At 36.9% G+C, this 17,662-nt stretch overlaps 1 protein-coding gene across 1 annotated transcript in view; it reads right to left on the bottom strand.

Moving 5' to 3' along the window:
• Positions 1–12,821, bottom strand: part of LOC117339028 — a 146,809-nt gene extending 133,988 nt beyond the window's left edge. Inside the window, 2 exon segments of the mRNA XM_033900392.1 lie at positions 10,836–12,460; positions 12,778–12,821. Of these exon segments, the coding sequence (XP_033756283.1) occupies positions 10,836–12,460; positions 12,778–12,821 (1,669 nt within the window).
• Positions 12,822–17,662: the final 4,841 nt, after the last annotated feature.

Genomic DNA, 17,662 nt, shown 5'->3' with positions numbered 1-17,662 from the left:
CCTACAATAATTCCTCTTTATTGATCTTCATCCTACAATAATTCCTCTTTATATATCTTCATCCTACAATAATTCCTCTTTATATATCTTCATCCTACAATAATTCCTCTTTATTTATCTTCATCCTACAATAATTCCTCTTTATTTATCTTCATCCTACAATAATTTCTCTTTATTGATCTTGAAATCTTTCTATCGGAAGTCAATCAAAATCAACATCACTGGTTATGGATACATGTTCAGATTATTCCCGACATTTACAGAACTTCTATAGAATGAGTGACTCATCAGCTTGGAAACTGACCAATGTTCTGGGTAATGACCAGCGTAATACGATACAACTGAGCCATATTCTACAGGATAAATATCAGGTACAATGACCACTAATGCAATCCAATAGAGGCTCTTACACTTCTATACATCCAAAAATTGGAGGAAACTCAAAGCAATTAGCGTGCTCTCTAAAGCGGACACTGCCAATATATTCCTGTACATCTTCCTTATGTAATAGATCCACTGCCAGGGTCTCCGCTTCACAATATTTGCCTTTCTTTCAGTTCTTATGGATCCATTCAGTTGCCAAAAATTTTAGATAACTATCAAAGTGTTCCTCTGATAGCTTTTGGGTGTTGAAGGACTTAACTTGAAATGAAAATGCCAATTTCTAGTCTAATTGGCTGTATGAATGGACATCTACATCTAGGGAGAATTTTATTCTGTGATTATAAAATTGTTATCATTTAATAAACTATTTCATAATCACACCATTATAGAGTTTAAGTTTTCTCAAATGATTCATTTTACAATTTAAGTTAATACCATTACCAATTTACATGATTTTGATTTTTTTCTTTTAAGATGTGATTCTCTTCATATCTAACTTATATACAATGTTACAGAATCATAAATAAGCCCAAAACCTGCAATTGTATAGACTAATATAAGGCAAAAACAAATAGATCAATAATATTCAAATTCTTTGAAACATTCTCCAAAATTTTCCTCTCAGAATTTGTTTGGTGGAATTATATAACATTAAGCTAGATACCGATCAGTGGTTCTACCAAAAATAGCCATCATTAGCCTTCCCATAACTGGACCTATTGGAATGCTATATGTTATTCTTAAATAATTCCTAACAATGAAGCTGGATGGTCGGTCCAACATCACATGTCATGATCAATACTATGAGGAATTGAAAGTATCACAAAAGTCAATGTCAGATATAATAGACAGCAACAAAGTAATTAAGGAATTTTTTGTGATGACCAATATATGTCTCTATCACTGCTGCAGAAGTACAAGTAGGGGTGTCAATATATAGACAAACAAAATATTAAACCATGATATACACAACAGGTCATAGAAACTCAGGCTGGTAGCTAGGTCACAGGGTCTCCAAGTGGATCACACGGACACTAGACGTGGTGTTATATAGGTAGGTCACAGGGCCTCGGAGTGGATCACACAGACACCAGATGTGGTGTTATATAGGTAGGTCACAGGGCCTCGGAGTGGATCACACAGACACCAGATGTGGTGTTATATAGGTAGGTCACAGGGTCTCCGCGTGGATCACACAGACATCAGATGTGGTGTTAGGTCACAGGGTCTCGGAGTGGATCACACAGACACCAGATGTGGTGTTATATAGCTAGGTCACAGGGTCTCGGAGTGGATCACACGGACACCAGATGTGGTGTTATATAAGTAGGTCACAGGGTCACAGAGTGGATCACACAGACACCAGATGTGGTGTTAGGTCACAGGGTCTCAGAGTGGATCACACAGACACCAGATGTGGTGTTATATAGGTAGGTCACAGGGTCTCGGAGTGGATCACACAGACACCAGATGTGGTGTTATATAGGTAGGTCACAGGGTCTCGGAGTGGATCACACAGACACCAGACGTGGTGTTAGGTCACAGGGTCTCGGAGTGGATCACACAGACACCAGATATTGTGTTATACAGGTACTCATGGTCACAGGGTCTCGGAGTGGATCACAGACACCAGATGTGGTGTTATATAGGTAGGTCACAGGGTCTCGGAGTGGATCACACAGACACCAGACGTGGTGTTAGGTCACAGGGTCTCGGAGTGGATCACACAGACACCAGATATTGTGTTATACAGGTACTCATGGTCACAGGGTCTCGGAGTGGATCACAGACACCAGATGTGGTGTTATATAGGTAGGTCACAGGGTCTCGGAGTGGATCACACAGACACCAGACGTGGTGTTAGGTCACAGGGTCTCGGAGTGGATCACACAGACACCAGATGTGGTGTTATATAGGTAGGTCACAGGGTCTCCGAGTGGAACACACAGACACCAGATGTGGTGATATATAGCTAGGTCACAGGGTCACGGAGTGGATCACACAGACACCAGATGTGGTGTTAGGTCACAGGGTCTCGGAGTGGATCACACAGACACCAGATGTGGTGTTATATAGGTAGGTCACAGGGTCTCGGAGTGGATCACACAGACACAAGATGTGGTGTTATATAGCTAGGTCACAGGGTCTCGGAGTGGATCACACAGACACCAGATGTGGTGTTATATAGGTAGGTCACAGGGTCACGGAGTGGATCACACAGACACCAGATGTGGTGTTAGGTCACAGGGTCTCGGAGTGGATCACACGGACACCAGATGTGGTGTTATATAGGTAGGTTACAGGGTCTCGGAGTGGATCACATAGACACCAGATGTGGTGTTATACAGGTAGGTCACAGGGCCTCGGAGTGGATCACACAGACACCAGATATTGTATTATATAGGTAGGTCACAGGGTCTCGGAGTGGATCACACAGACACCAGATGTGGTGTTAGGTCACAGGGTCTCGGAGTGGATCACACAGACACCAGATGTGGTGTTATATAGCTAGGTCACAGGGTCACGGAGTGGATCACACAGACACCAGATGTGGTGTTATACAGGTAGGTCACAGGGCCTCGGAGTGGATCACACAGACACCAGATATTGTATTATATAGGTAGGTCACAGGGTCTCGGAGTGGATCACACAGACACCAGATGTGGTGTTAGGTCACAGGGTCTCGGAGTGGATCACACAGACACCAGATGTGGTGTTATATAGCTAGGTCACAGGGTCACGGAGTGGATCACACAGACACCAGATGTGGTGTTATATAGGTAGGTCACAGGGTCTCGGAGTGGATCACACAGACACCAGATGTTGTTTTATACAGGTACTCATGGTCACAGGGTCTCGGAGTGGATCACACAGACACCAGATGTGGTGTTATATAGGTAGGTCACAGGGTCACGGAGTGGATCACACAGACACCAGATGTGGTGTTATATAGCTAGGTCACAGGGTCACGGAGTGGATCACACAGACACCAGATGTGGTGTTAGGTCACAGGGTCTCGGAGTGGATCACACAGACACCAGATGTGGTGTTATATAGGTAGGTCACAGGGTCTCGGAGTGGATCACACAGACACCAGATGTGGTGTTATATAGGTAGGTCACAGGGTCTCGGAGTGGATCACACAGACATCAGATGTGGTGCTATATAGGTAGGTCACAGGGTCTCGGAGTGGATCACACAGACACCAGATGTTGTTTTATACAGGTACTCATGGTCACAGGGTCTCGGAGTGGATCACACAGACACCAGATGTGGTGTTATATAGGTAGGTCACAGGGTCACGGAGTGGATCACACAGACACTAGATGTGGTGTTAGGTCACAGGGTCACGGAGTGGATCACACGGACACCAGATGTTGTGTTATACAGGTAGGTCACAGGGTCACGGAGTGGATCACACAGACACCAGATGTTGTGTTATACAGGTAGGTCACAGGGTCTCGGAGTGGATCACACAGACATCAGATGTGGTGCTATATAGGTAGGTCACAGGGTCTCGGAGTGGATCACACGGACACCAGATGTGGTGTTATATAGGTAGGTCACAGGGTCTCGGAGTGGATCACACGGACACCAGATGTGGTGTTATATAGGTATAGGTCACAGTGTCACGGAGTGGATCACACAGACACCAGATGTGGTGTTATATAGGTAGGTCACAGGGTCTCGGAGTGGATCACACGGACACCAGATGTTGTGTTATACAGGTAGGTCACAGGGTCTCGGAGTGGATCACACAGACACCAGATGTGGTGTTATATAGGTAGGTCACAGGGTCTCAGAGTGGATCACACGGACACCAGATGTGGTGTTATATAGGTATAGGTCACAGGGTCACGGAGTGGATCACACAGACACCAGATGTGGTGTTATATAGGTAGGTCACAGGGTCACGGAGTGGATCACACAGACACCAGATGTGGTGTTATATAGGTACTCATGGTCACAGGGTCTCGGAGCGGATCACACGGACACCAGATGTGGTGTTATACAGGTAGGTCACAGGGTCTCGGAGTGGATCACACAGACACCAGATGTGGTGTTAGTTCACAGGGTCTCGGAGTGGATCACACAGGTCATAGGGACTTGGAGTGTCCATGGGTCATACAAACACAACATGTCATGTTTTATAGGACATAAGGACTCGGAGCTCCCTTGATATACCAGGACATTAAACCAAAAATAAATCCAATTACTTCCTAGATAATTGCTGACAAAGCTGAAATAGCATTTAATCTAACTACATTCTTGGTGGAAAATGTCCTATTTTTAATTATAGTGTTAGAGGGAAAAGTCCTATTACTTATAATTACAGTGGTAGAGGGAAATGTCCTATTGCTAATTACAGTGTTAAGAGAGAAATGTCATATTGCTAATTACAGTGTTAGAGGGAAAAGTCCTATTACTAATAACAGTGGTAGAGGGAAATGTCCTATTGCTAATTACAGTGTTAGAAGGAAATGCCCTATTGCTAATTACAGTGTTAAGAGGAAAATATCCTATTGCTAATTACAGTGTTAGAGGGAAATGTCCTATTGCTAATTACAGTGTTAAGAGGGAAATGTCATATTGCTAATTACAGTGTTAAGTGGGGAATGTCCTATTGCTAATTACAGTGTTAAGCGGGAAATGTCCTATTGCTAATTACAGTGTTAAGAGGGAAATGTCATATTGCTAATTACAGTGTTAGAGGGAAATGTCCTTTTGCTAATTACAGTGTTTTCCCAATTTGGCATATTGAAGTTTTCCCAAAATACCCAGGAAAAACACTGATTGTAATATATTGACATGAAACTATTAGATATATGTTTTTGATTAACCTTTGCTATTGTTTCATTAATGTTAGCATTAATAGGGCCACTGACTTATTATTATTGTATGGAAAAGCTAGCTAAAAGAATTCTACAAGCATTACACTTTTCAAATTTGTTTCAAATCTAATATCAAGGAGCACACAAACTGATATAATCTCAATGTAGTTATTTTAATAAGGTAAACTTGAGAGGGTTTTCTGAAAAAAAAACCATACCAAATGTGAAGAAAAGGGGAGAAAAAAAGGATTTTTTACAATATTTTAACAATGTCCTTTTTTTGTCATTTGAGGTATAAGAAATCCAAACCAGTACTTTTTTCACCTTTTTTTGTTTTAAAACTTTTTATATTTAGACCCAATCAACTTCAAAATTTGGTCACTTGACACCAACTTACCTTTATAATGTCATAACAAAATCTTTACCATTTAAAAAATGTCAATTCGACCTTAACATATGACCCACTGACTTTGAACTTTGGTCAGTTGATACCTTGTTTGATTGTGACCAACTTAAGATTTACCATTTAAAATATGTCAATCCGACCTTAATATATGACCCATTCACTTTGAACTTTGGTCAATTGATACCTTGTTTGATTGTGACCAACTTAAGATTTACCATTTAAAAAATGTCAATCCGACCTTAATATATGACCCATTCACTTTGAACTTTGGTCAGTTGATATCTTGTTTGATTGTGACCAACTTTGCATAAGTCATAAATTATGCTAATGAAAGACTGTAATAGTATTGTATATGTATGTGTGTATTGAGGTTTTATGTCAATATGTAAAATGTTACATCATCGAAAATCGGCTTCCCTCAATACCTGTATGTACTAATTTTCGCCGCAATCAAATAATATCAAAATTTCTACCAATCAGAAGCCTCTATTTCCTTCCCATGACAACACAGATTTTGGAAAGGTGTTTCCTCAAAACCCCTATATACCAATTCTCACCAAAATCGAACAATAACTAAATTTCGACCAATCAGAAACCTCCATTTGTTACCATGGCAACAGACGGTTTCGTAAGTGGTACCATTGTGTTTGGCTTCCCTAAATACCACTATGTACCAATTTTCACCGAAATCGAACAATATCGAAATTTCAACCAATCGGAAACCTCCATTTGTTACCATGGCAACAGACGGTTTCATAAGTGATACCATTGTGTTTGGCTTCCCTAAATACCACTATGTACCAATGTTCACCGAAATCCTCCAACTCTTGTCAATAATTTTGCGCAAAAGAAAAAACGGACAGACGGACAACCTGATTACTATAGGGCACCGCATCTCTGATGCGGGGCCCTAATTACAGTGTTAGATTGGAAATATAATATTGCTAATAACAGTGCTAGATTAGAAATGTTATCTTGCTAATAACAGTGTTAGAGGAGAATTATTTTTTTTTATTAATTACAGTGCTAGAGGGAAAACATCTTATGGCTAATTACAGTGTTAGAGGGAAATGTCATATTGCTAATTACAGTGCTAGAGGGAAATGTCCTATTGCTAATTACAGTGTTAGAGGGAAATGTCCTATTGCTAATAACAGTGTTAGATTGGAAATATTACATTGCTAATTACAGTGCTAGAGGGAAATGTCCTATTTCTAATTACAGTGCTAGAGGGAAATGTCCTATTTCTAATTACACTGTTAGAGGGAAATGTCCTATTGCTAATTACAGTGTTAGAGGGAAATGTCCTATTGCTAATTACAGTGTTAGAGGGAAATGTCCTATTGCTAATTACAGTGTTAGAGGGAAATGTCCTATTGCTAATTACACTGTTAGAGGGAAATGTCCTATTGCTAATTACAGTGTTAGAGGGAAATGTCCTATTGCTAATTACAGTGTTAAGTGGGAAATGTCCTATTGCTAATTACAGTGTTAGAGGGAAATGTCCTATTGCTAATTACACTGTTAGAGGGAAATGTCCTATTGCTAATTACAGTGTTAGAGGGAAATGTCCTATTGCTAATTACAGTGTTAAGAGGGAAATGTCCTATTGCTAATAACAGTGTTAGATAGATCGAAATGCCCTATTGCTAATTACAGTGATTAAGGGAACTATCCTATTTCTAATTACACTGTTAGAGGGAAATGTCCTATTGCTAATTACAGTGTTAGAGGGAAATGTCCTATTGCTAATTACAGTGTTAGATTGGAAATGTCATATTGCTAATTACAGTGTTAGAGGGAAATGTCCTATTGCTAATTACAGTGTTAGAGGGAAATGTCCTATTGCTAATTACAGTGTTAGATTGGAAATGTCATATTGCTAATTACAGTGTTAGAGGGAAATGTCCTATTGCTAATTACAGTGTTAGAGGGAAATGTCCTATTGCTAATTACAGTGTTAGAGGGAAATGTCCTATTGCTAATTACAGTGTTAGAGGGAAATGTCATATTGCTAATTACAGTGTTAGAGGGAAATGTCCTATTGCTAATTACAGTGTTAGAGGGAAATGTCCTATTGCTAATTACAGTGTTAGAGGGAAATGTCCTATTGCTAATTACAGTGTTAGATTGGAAATGTCATATTGCTAATTACAGTGTTAGAGGGAAATGTCCTTTTGCTAATTACAGTGTTAGAGGGAAATGTCCTATTGCTAATTACAGTGTTAGAGGGAAATGTCCTATTGCTAATTACAGTGTTAGAGGGAAATGTCATATTGCTAATTACAGTGTTAGAGGGAAATGTCCTATTGCTAATTACAGTGTTAGAGGGAAATGTCATATTGCTAATTACAGTGTTAGAGGGAAATGTCCTATTGCTAATTACAGTGTTAGAGGGAAATGTCCTATTGCTAATTACAGTGTTAGAGGGAAATGCCCTATTGCTAATTACAGTGTTAGAGGGAAATGTCCTATTGCTAATTACAGTGTTAGAGGGAAATGTCCTATTGCTAATAACAGTGTTAGAGGGAAATGTCCTATTGCTAATAACAGTGTTAGAGGGAAATGTCCTATTGCTAATTACAGTGTTAGAGGGAAATGTCCTATTGCTAATTACAGTGTTAGAGGGAAATGTCCTATTGCTAATAACAGTGTTAGAGGGAAATGTCCTATTGCTAATAACAGTGTTAGAGGGAAATGTCCTATTGCTAATTACAGTGTTAGATTGGAAATGTCATATTGCTAATTACAGTGTTAGAGGGAAATGTCCTATTGCTAATTACAGTGTTAGAGGGAAATGTCATATTGCTAATTACAGTGTTAGAGGGAAATGTCCTATTGCTAATTACAGTGTTAGAGGGAAATGTCCTATTGCTAATTACAGTGTTAGAGGGAAATGTCCTATTGCTAATTACAGTGTTAGATTGGAAATGTCATATTGCTAATTACAGTGTTAGAGGGAAATGTCCTTTTGCTAATTACAGTGTTAGAGGGAAATGTCCTATTGCTAATTACAGTGTTAGAGGGAAATGTCATATTGCTAATTACAGTGTTAGAGGGAAATGTCCTATTGCTAATTACAGTGTTAGAGGGAAATGTCATATTGCTAATTACAGTGTTAGAGGGAAATGTCCTATTGCTAATTACAGTGTTAGAGGGAAATGTCCTATTGCTAATTACAGTGTTAGAGGGAAATGCCCTATTGCTAATTACAGTGTTAGAGGGAAATGTCCTATTGCTAATTACAGTGTTAGAGGGAAATGTCCTATTGCTAATAACAGTGTTAGAGGGAAATGTCCTATTGCTAATAACAGTGTTAGAGGGAAATGTCCTATTGCTAATTACAGTGTTAGAGGGAAATGTCCTATTGCTAATTACAGTGTTAGAGGGAAATGTCCTATTGCTAATTACAGTGTTAGATTGGAAATATTACATTGCTAATTACATTTACATACAGTGTTCGAGGGAAATGTTCTACAGAGTTTAAAAGGAAATTTATTCCATTAGTATAATGTTGTTTACAGCACTGATGTTCAGAAAAACTAGCTGTTTACATCATCAACAGAAGATGGTTACATCAGATAAATCCTGCTTTTCATTATTCTATGTTTGTACAAAACCTTTTAGTGCTAAATCTGATCAACAATCATTATCAAATATGAGGATTCCAAATAGAAGATTTGTTCAGTATAACAGGAGGGAATATGATGTCTTCCAAACATATTCAGCAAGAAATGGACATGTGGTGACGACTTGACAATCTTGTTTACTGCTGTCTTCTTTTATATGTTAACACTTCATGTGATTGACAGGCGCTATAGACGCAGTAAATAATCACACAATTGTCAGCTTCACTCAAACCCCTATGACTACTGGTGTGGAATAATTTTCATTAATGTGAACGAGATCTAGATTTTATTGCTCCTCCGACTGTTCTGGTTATTGGTGAATATTGTCATGGAAGTCTTTAACAATGGTGTTACCAGGGTTACAGGGACATACACTTAAATCTTATATTCTTACTTATTATTGAAAGGTAAATTCCATACCTGTACATATAATTATACATACAAACCATACAAATTATTTATGTTCATTTTCATGTGATATTTCCAGTAATATTTAAAACCTTGATTTTTACCTTGTAAATTACACATGGTACCCCACAATATGCCCACCTTGTAAATTACACATGGTACTCCACAATGTGCCCACCTTGTAAATAACACATGTTCCTCCACGATTTGCCCACCTTGTAAATTACACATGGTACTCCACAATGTGCCCACCTTGTAAATTACACATGTTCCTCCACGATTTGCCCACCTTGTAAATCACACATGGTACTCCACAATAATGCCCACCTTGCAAATCACACATAATACTGATCAGCAATAAGCCCAAATTGCACCCATTAATACATAAAGGGGAAGGCTATGGATAGAATTAACATTTTAAGCTTCCAATTGCATCCTTGTATGGCTCGAGTACTTGTAACTGAGAATCACCCAACAGGGAGAATTCGGCAGGAGAGCTCATCTGTCACCATTTAATGTTAATCTAGTTGAATAAATGACACACAAACGACACTTTGCCGAGAGCATAATCACATTTCCAAGAAGACAGAATGTAAAATGATGTGAACACAAGTAAAATAAACACATCTGAAATTAATGAGAGACATGTGAAGATTGTTTATTAGACAAAATCCTTTTGACAAACGGCCATATAGTGTAGAAACAGGCCATTACCTCAATTCTCACTGGAAACAAGATCAATGACATGCTTGTACTCCCCCAACAGCTCCATATTGCATTCCGTTTGTTAATCTTATCTGATCACATTATCTTGCAGAACATATTGCAGTCACAGGTCCATGAACAGGAACGATACAGCTGATCTAACCATAAAACTATTGTTAATGGAATTCTTTTACACGAGACCAGCTGAGGAAAATGGCTGACACCAGAACATCAGTACAATCTTTGGGAAAAAATATTAAGGTATTTTCCCATTCTATGCAATGCCTTTTAGCATGAAAGATAAAAGACGAGCTTTGTTATTATTATAATATTTGTTTGTTTATTAACCCATGAGATCAGCTGAGAACCATTATTATACTAATTTGGTTCTTGGAGCCTGGATGTCACCTCACTGAATGGTAACGTGACCCTAAGCTACATCACAATGTATCACTAGAAAAACCAGAGTACCCCCCTCCCCCGTTGGTCTGGGTGAGAGTTTGTTATCAAACCCTGTTGGTCTAGGTGAGAGTTTGTTATCAAACCCTGTTGGTCTGGGTGAGAGTTTGTTATCAAACCCTGTTGGTCTGGGTGAGAGTTTGTTATCAAACCCCGTTGGTCTAGGTGAGAGTACTATTTTGTTATCAAACCCCGTTGGTCTAGGTGAGAATTTGGTATCAAACCCTGTTGGTCTAGGTGAGAGTTTGGTATCAAACCCTGTTGGTCTAGGTGAGAGTTTGGTATCAAACCCTGTTGGTCTAGGTGAGAGTTTGTTATCAAACCCCGTTGGTCTAGGTGAGAGTTTGTTATCAAACCCTGTTGGTCTAGGTGAGAGTTTGTTATCAAACCCTGTTGGTCTAGGTGAGAGTTTGTTATCAAACCCTGTTGGTCTAGGTGAGGGTTTGTTATCAAACCCTGTTGGTCTAGGTGAGGGTTTGTTATCAAACCCTGTTGGTCTAGGTGAGAGTTTGGTATCAAACCCTGTTGGTCTAGGTGAGAGTTTGGTATCAAACCCTGTTGGTCTAGGTGAGAGAACTAGTGTGTTATCAAACCCTGTTGGTCTAGGTGAGGGTTTGTTATCAAACCCTGTTGGTCTAGGTGAGAGTTTGTTATCAAACCCCGTTGGTCTAGGTGAGAGTTTGTTATCAAACCCTGTTGGTCTAGGTGAGAGTTTGGTATCAAACCCTGTTGGTCTAGGTGAGAGAACTAGTGTGTTATCAAACCCTGTTGGTCTAGGTGAGAGTTTGTTATCAAACCCTGTTGGTCTAGGTGAGAGTTTGGTATCAAACCCTGTTGGTCTAGGTGAGGGTTTATTATCAAACCCCGTTGGTCTAGGTGAGGGTTTGTTATCAAACCCCGTTGGTCTAGGTGAGGGTTTGTTATCAAACCCTGTTGGTCTAGGTGAGAGTTTGTTATCAAACCCTGTTGGTCTAGGTGAGAGTTTGTTATCAAACCCTGTTGGTCTAGGTGAGAGTTTGTTATCAAACCCTGTTGGTCTAGGTGAGAGTTTGTTATCAAACCCTGTTGGTCTAGGTGAGAGTTTGGTATCAAACCCCGTTGGTCTAGGTGAGGGTTTGTTATCAAACCCTGTTGGTCTAGGTGAGAGTTTGTTATCAAACCCTGTTGGTCTAGGTGAGAGTTTGTTATCAAACCCTGTTGGTCTAGGTGAGAGTTTGTTATCAAACCCTGTTGGTCTGGGTGAGAAAACTAGTGTGTTAACAAACCCTGTTGGTCTAGGTGAGGGTTTGTTATCAAACCCTGTTGGTCTAGGTGAGAGTTTGTTATCAAACCCTGTTGGTCTAGGTGAGAGTTTGTTATCAAACCCTGTTGGTCTAGGTGAGAGTTTGGTATCAAACCCTGTTGGTCTAGGTGAGGGTTTGTTATCAAACCCCGTTGGTCTAGGTGAAGGTTTGTTATCAAACCCTGTTGGTCTAGGTGAGAGTTTGTTATCAAACCCTGTTGGTCTAGGTGAGAGTTTGTTATCAAACCCTGTTGGTCTAGGTGAGAGTTTGTTATCAAACCCCGTTGGTCTAGGTGAGGGTTTGTTATCAAACCCTGTTGGTCTAGGTGAGAGTTTGTTATCAAACCCCGTTGGTCTAGGTGAGAGTACTAGTATATGTTACTATTGTGCCAGCCGACAGACTACACCAACATAACTCCAAGATAAAGGATCATCTTCTTATTTTTACTGTTTGGTTTGTTGGGGTCTCACTTACATAAGGTCATGCGATGCCTGCTGCCTGTACGAGACAAGTCAATTTCTGTTTCCCCTTATTGGAATCTCACAGCAAGCATGCAATGACAGAAGGCTTTACCCTCTCATTAAATTACTCCCGACAAAAAAAAGCTAAACTCAGAGAAGCAAACAAAATAAGTGAAAGACAGAAAAGATAATTAAGAGATTCTGAAATACTGCATAATAAAGTGACCAGCAGAGTCCATCATCACAGTTGGCATTTTCAGTATTCAGTAAAATAAAGGTAAAAAAACTTACCTGATTGGTCTGCAACGCAGCTGTTCCGGCGTTTGGTCCTATCACCTCGTCTCAGACTCATTCTAGATCGTGATGTAAACAAGGTCTTCTCATTTCCAGATGGGACTTCCGCTATAGATGCTGTTGGCTGAAAGAAAAGAATACACTCTATAGATTCAAGTTAAATTGGATATTTTTTCTATTTTTTTTCAGTTAGAGACTTTGCTGCTATAGATATATACTATATTTTTAGATACCGTTATTATAGATACCGTTAATATAAATACTGTTATTATAGATACCGTTACTATAGATACCGTTACTATAGATACTATTACTATAGATATACTGTTACTATAGATAATGTTACTATAGATACTGTTACTATAGATACCGTTACTATATATACTGTTACTATAGATAATGTTATTATAGATACCGTTACTATAGATACCGTTACTATAGATACTGTTACTATGGATACCGTTACTATAGATAATGTTACTATAGAAACTGTTACTATAGATACTGCTACTAAATTTATCATTAATATATACTGTAACTTTAGATACTGTTAATATAGATACCGTTACTATAGATACTGTTACTATAGATACTGTTACTATAGATACTGTTACTATAGATACTGTTACTATAGATACCATTACTATAGATACCGTTACTATAGATACTGTTACTATAGATACTGTTACTATAGATACTGTTACTATAGATATCGTCACTATATATACTGTTACTATAGATACTGTTATTATAGATACTGTTACTATAGATACCGTTACTATAGATACTGTTACTATATATACTGTTACTATAGATACTGCTACTAAATATATCATTAATATAGATACTGTAACTTTAGATACTGTACCTTTAGATACTGTTACTATAGATACTGCTACTATAGAAACTGTTACTTTAGATACTGTTACTATATATAACATTATTATACATACTGTAACTATAGATACTGTTACAATAAACATGGTTAATAAAGATAGTGTTACTTTGGATAAGGTAACTATAGATACTGTTAAAAAAGATAATGTTACTATAGGTAATGTTACTATATATACTATTTATAAAGATAATGTAACTATAGATAGTTAATAAAGATAATGTTAATATAGATACAGTTAATAAAGATAATGTTACTAAAGATACTGTTAATAAATATAATGTTACTATATATACTGTTACTATTAATAATGTTACTATAGATACTGTTAATAAAGATAATGTTACTATAGATACTGTTAATAAAGACAATGTTACTATAGATACTGTTAATAAAGATAATGTTACTAAAGATACTGTTAATAAAGATAATGTTACTAAAGATACTGTTAATAACGATAATGTTACTATAGATACAGTTAATAACGATAATGTTACTATAGATACAGTTAATAAAGATAATGTTACTAAAGATACTGTTAATAAAGATAATGTTACTATATATACTGTTACTATTAATAATGTTACTATAGATACTGTTAATAAAGATAATGTTACTATAGATACAGTTAATAAAGATAATGTTACTATAGATACAGTTAATAAAGATAATGTTACTAAAGATACTGTTAATAAAGATAATGTTACTAAAGATACTGTTAATAACGATAATGTCACTATAGATACAGTTAATAAAGATAATGTTACTAAAGATACTGTTAATAAAGATAATGTTACTATATATACTGTTGCTATTAATAATGTTACTATAGATACTGTTAATAAAGATAATGTTACTATAGATACAGTTAATAAAGATAATGTTACTATATAAACTGTTACTATAGATACTGTTAATAAAGATAATGTTACTATAGATACAGTTAATAAAGATAATGTTACTATATATACTGTTAATAAAGATAATGTTACTAAAGATACTGTTAATAAAGATAATGTTACTATAGATACAGTTAATAAAGATAATGTTACTAAAGATACTGTTAATAACGATAATGTTACTATAGATACTGTTAATAAAGATAATGTTACTATAGATACTGTTAATAAAGATAGTGTTACTATAGATAATGTTAATTAAGATAATGTTACTATAGATACAGTTAAAAAAGATAATGTAACTATAGATAATCTTTGCCGAAGATAAAGCAATGAATACTAAGGAACATTTGAGAAGTAGTTATTTCATATTTTATAGAAATTTTAGATTGATAATTAATCAACTGACTGAACTATTGACAAGACCAAAAATGACCAAGTTCCTTTTAATTGCCAATAATTTTCAGCTCAGAGGCACAAGTTAAATTTACTGGTGAAGTTTAAAGTGTGTTTTTTAAGATGGCAGCCCTGACAGTAATTTTTTATTTTGGACCTGCCAGAGTGTAAGAACACTTGCTCAGTAACATCTCAGGATCATTCATGGCAATTTTTAGATCGATCCCATTGGTGAAAATGGAGAAGAATGGGCTAAAAAAATCCATGATTTTGCAATAATGCTATAAAATGGCCACTGTGGCTACCGTGTTGACCTTTTGATTAGGCCTAACAATAAGAATATAAAATCCACTTCTCTCCTTTAACATCCTCATTAAGCTCAATGGCCCCATTAGAACTTGAGAAGAAGTTTAAAGTGTGTTTTTTTTAAGATGGTAGCCATGGCAGCCATCTTAGATTTCAGATCTGCCTGAAAAATATGAACACTTAATCAGCACCATCTCTGGATCATTTGTGACAAGTTTCAGATCAATCCCACTTGTGAAAATTGGGAAGTTTGAAATGTGAAAAGTCTACAGCTGATGGCGGACTCCAGACAGTAGACAGCGCTCGATGACAGGCACGATGGCTTTAGGTCACCCTAACCTGTAGGTCACCCTAACCTGTAGGTCAGATATCCAAAAAATAAGAGATGAATAAGTCTGTAAAGCCTCGATAGAAAACAAATGTTTTACTGTGTCTTTGTTTCTTTGTCCATATGTAAGGTCAAAACATAAACTTGTATCAGAGATGTGATTTGTAAATCTACGACGTTATTTGTAAATCTACGACGTTATTTGTAAATCTACGACGTTATTTGTAAATTTAAACATATGACAATCTAAGACAAATAGATAGGATTAACTAGAGCAATATTATGCTAAAAAATCTGTAAAATTTGTTCAAGGATTTTTATTTCAATTTATGTAAAAAAAATCAATTCAAATTACTGAAATAATCCTTGCTGGCAAAACAATAATCATTTGTCTGGTATTAATCTGTGTAAAACTGTACTACGTTGTTCATTCCAATCATCTGCACCAGTTGATATTCATGAGTTGTTGACTTACCGATGTTTTACTGTAAACTAGCTGTGAAACTGTAATTGTATATGCATTAACTAACAATAAATCACATTATAAAACAGGATTTCCAAAAGTCCTTGTCAAGAAATCTACAGCATCTTCAAAATACTGACCTTCATCATCATGGAACACATAATTTACAAAATACCACAATGTTGTCATGGTATTATAGAATGTGTTTCTTTAAACAAATCATTGCCAGACATAATGATTGATATAATTAAATCAGACAAAATGTTTTATCTAAAGAAGACTTCTGTGCACTGAATGGCTGTAAAACTGCCCCTGTAATAACCTGTCCTTTTCTATTATATATAATCAACTGTTTATACTGTCAATGACTAAATGATCCTTAGTCTTAGGCCCAACACACACCAATAAAAAGATTGATCACTGCCTGTATGCTAGATTTAACATATATCTAAATAGGGGTGGAATATACATGTGATATTTATCGACTGTGAAGATTATTTGTCAGCAGAATGACTGACATCTCCGTTTAATTACTTTGGCCCAGCTCAATCTGTAGAATTCACATGCTCCAGGTCAGTAAGTTATGTCTGTGAAATTGACTTAGCATCCGCCATCGCGCATGCGGTCGCCAGCGTGCATGCGGTCTCTGTCAATTTCTGCACAGGAAGCTGTTAATTGTGAACGTGAAGGCTCTGAAGTATCTTCCGAGCTTTGATGTCAGACCAGAGAAGGCAGGACATGTTTTTAAATATGAATTTGCTTAATATAGATTGTACAAATGATCTGAATATAGATTGATAGTTGATATGAGAATGAAAAGTCGGTTAGCTAAAAGCCATTTCTCCGGAGATACCAAAGGCCGCTTCCTGTGACGTGGTCCATGTTTTCTGATGTGTCCTATTGACTGTTAAGGAGTTATGGAACTGCTACAGATTCAGCCTAATATAGCCTGACTTATTTACACCTTTTGTATGGGTAATTACAGTTGATTACTGTGATGTCCTCGAGGAAGATGCTGAGTATTATACACTAGCTATACTCAATCTACTCAGCTTATCTTTCATTGCTGTACATTTTCAAGAGATTAATTTGTGGCTATTTTAAGGAATAGAACCCAATTAAGAGAAAAAATCAGAAAAAAAACAAAAACAAAACAGAAAAACTAGGAATATTAAAAATAGAAAACACTAACCTGATAAAAAGCTTAAAACTTTTTTAAAAAATACATATAGATGTCAGTGATTCTGGTATTTTATAGAGGCGTTGCACTGTAATCTTATAAAACAGGACGTATACACTGTATACATTCTGATGACATCAAGATGTTTACTGAAGTTACAACATATTGGCTGATGTGAAGGACATATTGTGCTTTTCAACATGTCTGTTAATTGTGTTATATATATATTACTATCATCATTATGATCAAGCCTACTAGTGCAGACTTGTAGATCGATGCTTACTGCTATGAAAATGATATCTTTATTTCACATTCCAGAGACAAAACAAATAAT

The sequence above is a fragment of the Pecten maximus genome, chromosome 12 (genome assembly GCF_902652985.1).
Source record: "Pecten maximus chromosome 12, xPecMax1.1, whole genome shotgun sequence".
Lineage (NCBI taxonomy): Eukaryota > Metazoa > Mollusca > Bivalvia > Pectinida > Pectinidae > Pecten > Pecten maximus.
The sequence above is the reverse complement of the archived record's forward strand: the minus strand, read 5'-3'. Positions and strand labels throughout refer to the sequence as shown.